The sequence below is a fragment of the Trachinotus anak genome, unplaced genomic scaffold (genome assembly GCF_046630095.1).
Source record: "Trachinotus anak isolate AG129_WGS33_773 ecotype Australia unplaced genomic scaffold, CSIRO_AGI_Tana_v1 ptg000028l, whole genome shotgun sequence".
Classification (NCBI taxonomy): Eukaryota; Metazoa; Chordata; class Actinopteri; order Carangiformes; family Carangidae; genus Trachinotus; species Trachinotus anak.
In genome coordinates, this window is record NW_027273879.1 from 17,484,820 (window position 1) to 17,489,734 (window position 4,915).

General features: G+C 39.8%; 1 protein-coding gene across 1 annotated transcript; it reads left to right on the forward strand.

The window, feature by feature from the left end:
• Window positions 1-411: 411 nt before the first annotated feature.
• gfi1b (growth factor independent 1B transcription repressor) lies at window positions 412-4,631 on the forward strand. Its single transcript, XM_071466769.1, has 7 exons — window positions 412-748; window positions 1,181-1,281; window positions 1,663-1,842; window positions 1,952-2,181; window positions 2,300-2,437; window positions 3,375-3,540; window positions 4,031-4,631. Exons 2-7 carry the CDS (start codon window positions 1,188-1,190, stop codon window positions 4,207-4,209), a joined length of 987 nt encoding a protein of 328 aa, XP_071322870.1. The 5' UTR covers window positions 412-748; window positions 1,181-1,187; the 3' UTR covers window positions 4,210-4,631.
• Window positions 4,632-4,915: the final 284 nt, after the last annotated feature.

Genomic DNA, 4,915 nt, shown 5'->3' on the forward strand with positions numbered 1-4,915 from the left:
AGGAGCTACAGTCTCATATGATCTTTTGGCCATTTAAATCCTGCACACAAGTCACACACACATAAGGTGGAGTAAATCCTGTAAATCAAACAATGTTAGGTGGGAATAGTTGGTCGGATTTTTTATTTATTTATTTATTTTAAACTTGAAATTCTTACTTGTTTTTGCCTTTTTTAAAGCTTCAAATGTAGGTTGTATTTATATGATATATATATATATGTGTGTGTGTGTGTGTGTGTGTGTGTGTGTGTGTGTTTGCTTTTAAATTAAATGTCTTTCTAAGACTGCAAATAAGCAGCTGGATGCAATAAATTGTCCTTCGTTTAACGCATTAACATTTTAAAAAACACTGAACTTAAATGTGAACCTGTAATCCCAACATTTGTCCCCGGAGCACTTGGTGTTTGGTGTAACTGTCGCAGGAGCAGCAGAGGCCCAGTGTTTCTTTAGGCAAATTTCCATCTGCAGGTTGGCCTTTTCATTGGTTGCAACCACACTCAGATTCCCCTGCGAAATTATCTGATTGAAAATCAGGGAGGGGAGAAAAAGAGACAGCAACAAGTGTGATGGTGTAACACTGCTTTGCTTTTCTGACTTTTGGGAAGGGATTTAGCGACGCGTTTTCCTCCGCCGAGCCGAGTCGCATCTGGAGGAGAAGGAACTTATTTTTATTCCTTTTTTTAAATTTAATTTAATTTTTTTTTAATTACGCCGCGTTTCATTTCGACGGAAACCCGCTGGGTTAACGGTGAGTTCCCGCTGACTGTGAAGAAAAAGTATCTTAGGAACCAAGCAAGAGGAAAACTTTTATTTGACTTTTATGACTTTATTATTGTCATGAGTAACAGCGCAGTACAAACTGTGACAACATCTAATTGTGCTAATTACTTGCATTTTCTGTGTCTCAGTCTGTCAAGAAAAAAAAATCATTTCTGCTAACCGGTTAGTATAGTTTACCATCTGGGTAATATTAGGATGGACTGGATTATAACGCACCTGTAATTTCAGTCGGAAAGGATATTAATGAGAAAGGATGCACCCGGAAGATCTTAGAATAAGGCTACATGACGGAAAGTTTGTTTTTTTTTTTTACCAAGTTTGACTGGATGAACGTTTTTATTCACATCTGTTCTCTGTTCCTAAATTAGCTGTAAGAGTTAACATTATTTGTCTGGTGTAGGATCAACATGCCCCGGTCATTCCTGGTGAAAAACAAAAGGTGCACTTCCTATAATGTTCACCGATCTTACGAAGACGAGCCGAAGGCCCCGATATTTGCAGGTAAAACATGGCTTCATCTGAATATATGACGGACACAGTGTGTAGGTCACAGAAACTACTGCGGTCTACTGTACTTTCCCTATACAACTATGTTAAAGCAGCTTGCTGTGTTTGAAACATTTGCATCAACGTCAGTTTTTAGGCAAATAAGAAAAAAACATATATCAATCATGCATGTACCATTCATAAACTAATACCTCAATCTCCAGCTGGGAATTTCAAGGTGTGGCATCCAATATCTAGAGAATCTATTTAAACAAAATGTCCTCAAATAGAAACTGCCAGGTTTTGTTTTTATAAGATGTTTACTTGCTGTCTAATCACACAGAGCCACGTCTTCTGCTTGAATCAATCACACTTTTATTTGTTGTGGATTTGCAGAGGTCCCACCAGCAGTTCAGAGCGCCGACTCTTCAGACAGGCCTCAGTCAGAGAAGCAGTTTCCCGATCCAGATCACAGCTCTTTTGAAAAGGAGGAGGCAGAGCTTGCGTGTCCCTTACCTGTTCATCCAGAGCCAACCAGACCTCCTGCAGCTCCCACACAGCCATACTTCCTGACTGGTGAGCTACCAGTGCATTTATCTCCCGTCTTCCTCTGCTAAGTCCATAGTATAACTTTAATTCAGAGAGGTAAAACCTGTTGGTTCTGTGTCTGCATTTGCACCCTCAGAGCCTCACATGGCAGAATTCCCTCCCTACTACAAGCCAACATATGCCTGGGAGCCCATGCCCTCTTCCTACGAGCTCCGTCAGATGAGTTTCAGCCCCACGGTGCTGCAGCATGCCAGCAACCTGTACGGCACCCACATCAGCCGCAGCCCACAGCCTCAGCAGCCTCTGGACTGCAGCACGCACTACTCCCCCACGTCTGACCCCTACCACTGTATCACCTGTGACAAGGTACCTGCCACATGTTGGCTTCTCACCTGCACGTACAACACGAAGGAAGAGATAAGAATAGCTGTAGAGTGATTTCACTTTGTCAGCAGGCTTTATTGATGGACTAACTCTGTTTCAGGTGTTCTCAACACCCCACGGCCTGGAGGTTCACGTCCGGAGGTCGCACAGTGGCACGAGACCTTTCGGCTGCAGCATCTGCAGAAAAACCTTCGGTCATGCTGTCAGTCTGGAGCAACACATGAACGTCCACTCTCAGGTATATCAGTGACTCCAAACCATCACAAGCTACTTCATTTTAAAGGTGTACTCCAACAATTTAATATTGCACTTTCATAAAGTTTGGAGAGACGGTTAACAACTGAATGGTCAGAATCAAAGCAGCAGAGGTTGAGATATTCAGACTTTTCTCCCAAATATTGATTAAGTTTTGAAAATACTGGATCCTACAATTCCCATAATGCATCACTATTCATTAGAGCCTGATGACAATTTTCTCAGACTTCCCAAAGCTCCTCTAGACAGAAGACCTCCTACAAATGTTTTTGCAGACTGTGTAGTACTCACGCTCAATCTTGATGTGTGATGGTGGCATGCCCCTTTAAAGACATATTTAATAATAATAATGATTATGCATAAAAAAATAATTTAAGAGGAAATCTGGCTTCAAACTGCTCAACATGAAGGAAAGTACCGTATGTTTTAGGCTTTTGAACTTGTTTGTTGAGCGCTCATCAGGACACTCAACTCATCTTTTGAAGTCATGAAAACAAGAATTAACGAGTTTCAGTTCTGACACTGGTTTGAGAACAGGCACTGAAATCATCATAGATTATCAATTTACATAAAATAAATTTAATGATCAATTGATTTCACTAAATCCCTGGGTGAAGTTTTACAGTATATACGTGAATAAATGACTTTCGCTATCTTTTATGACACTGACAAAACAATCTCACCACAAGGTCCATTTAGTGGAGAATTTTTTGAATATCTACAATTGACCCTTGAAAATAAAATTGCTTTTGAAAATAAAAAAATTAACACTGAAAGCACCAGAACAACTACTACAGTAAATGGACTTTGAGATTATTTTATCAGCTGCTGTTTCCAAGGCCAAGAATGAACTCTGAAGTGCAGCATTTTTGATATCCTGCTCTCGTCCAACACTTTTTGTGCTTTTTGTCGTTTATCAGGAAAAAAGCTTTGAGTGCAAGATGTGTGGGAAATCATTCAAACGCTCCTCCACCCTCTCCACACACCTGCTCATCCACTCAGACACCAGGCCTTACCCCTGCCAGTACTGCGGCAAGAGGTTCCACCAGAAGTCTGATATGAAGAAGCACACGTACATTCACACTGGTGAGTCACAACATGGAGATTGGCAGGTGGCCATATTTTTATGATACTAGTAAAAAAGTGAAACTGTCCTTGCCTCCTCAATGCTGTAATCATCTGCTTTCCAAGTGCAGCATGCAGGAATTGTTTCCAGGAGTAATATAACTGCTGATAAATCAGAAAAAGAAACTTAAACAAATGTCCTGTCAATTTGCATATCTGGTTTTCCTGCTTCGTGCAGAGCTCCGTGAAAGGAACTTTATGCAGTCCACATTTGTTGCCCATAAATGTTTAACAAATCTGAACAATGGCTCGATTCTTCCCTCATATATATTTATTTTTATGGTAAAAATATTTTACCATAAAGGTTTGTGATCTTTGTTCAGATCACAAACCTGATTTTCCAGAATCAGTGAAAATTATATTGCAACTCCTTTACACAAATCATTTGAGAATGATCCAAGATTTGATTGGGTAGATTTCTCACAGTTTTCTTTTTTTTTTTATTTTATAGGTGAAAAGCCCCACAAATGCCAAGTGTGTGGCAAAGCATTCAGCCAAAGCTCCAACCTGATCACACACAGCAGGAAGCACACAGGATTCAAGCCGTTTGGTTGTGACATTTGTTCCAAGGGCTTCCAGCGTAAGGTGGATCTCCGCAGGCACCACGAGAGCCAGCACGGCATGAAGTGAAAACCAAACGAGCACAAGACCCGAACTGCAGCAGTAGCAAGTGTTTGTATACATGTACAATAAATTTCTATGAAAACGATAAGCTGACGTTAATTTAACCTAAATATCTGGTATATTTTGGATGGTCTTTACAGAGAAAAGTACAAGAATAAAATTAAAAAAAAGCTGTGAAATCAAATTCTGATTGAAGGCGATTTAACTTCAGATAAATGTCACGAAGAAATTGAGTAGTTCATCAAAATATATTTAGCTAATATATTGGAAGCTGTCTTCTTTGTATGTGGATAAATGAGAGTGAATGTGCTGATGTAATTTTTGGTTTCATAGTTAATGTAAAATATGCTGAAGTGATGTAAATCGGCCTGATTCTGTATGTGAGTTGAGAAATGCTTTCCTCTGAAAAATAAAGGGTGAACTGAGAAGGTAAATCTTTGGTTGCTTTGTTAAATAAAACTCAATAAAGACATGCAAAGTAAGATAAAATCTACAATCCTTCATAGCTAGAAGGTAAAATACACGCACAGTGTTTGTCTAAGATGACACGATGAGCACTGTAAACACACTTTTTCCTTACTGTTCAGCTCTTTCAGGCTCTTTCTGTGTGTTTTACTGAGTCACTCTCCCGTCGGTTCAGGATGTACAAGAACTACATGACTGTGGCCTCAGGTGGAAATCTCTTGTAGGACCAGAGATAGTATCCATTCAA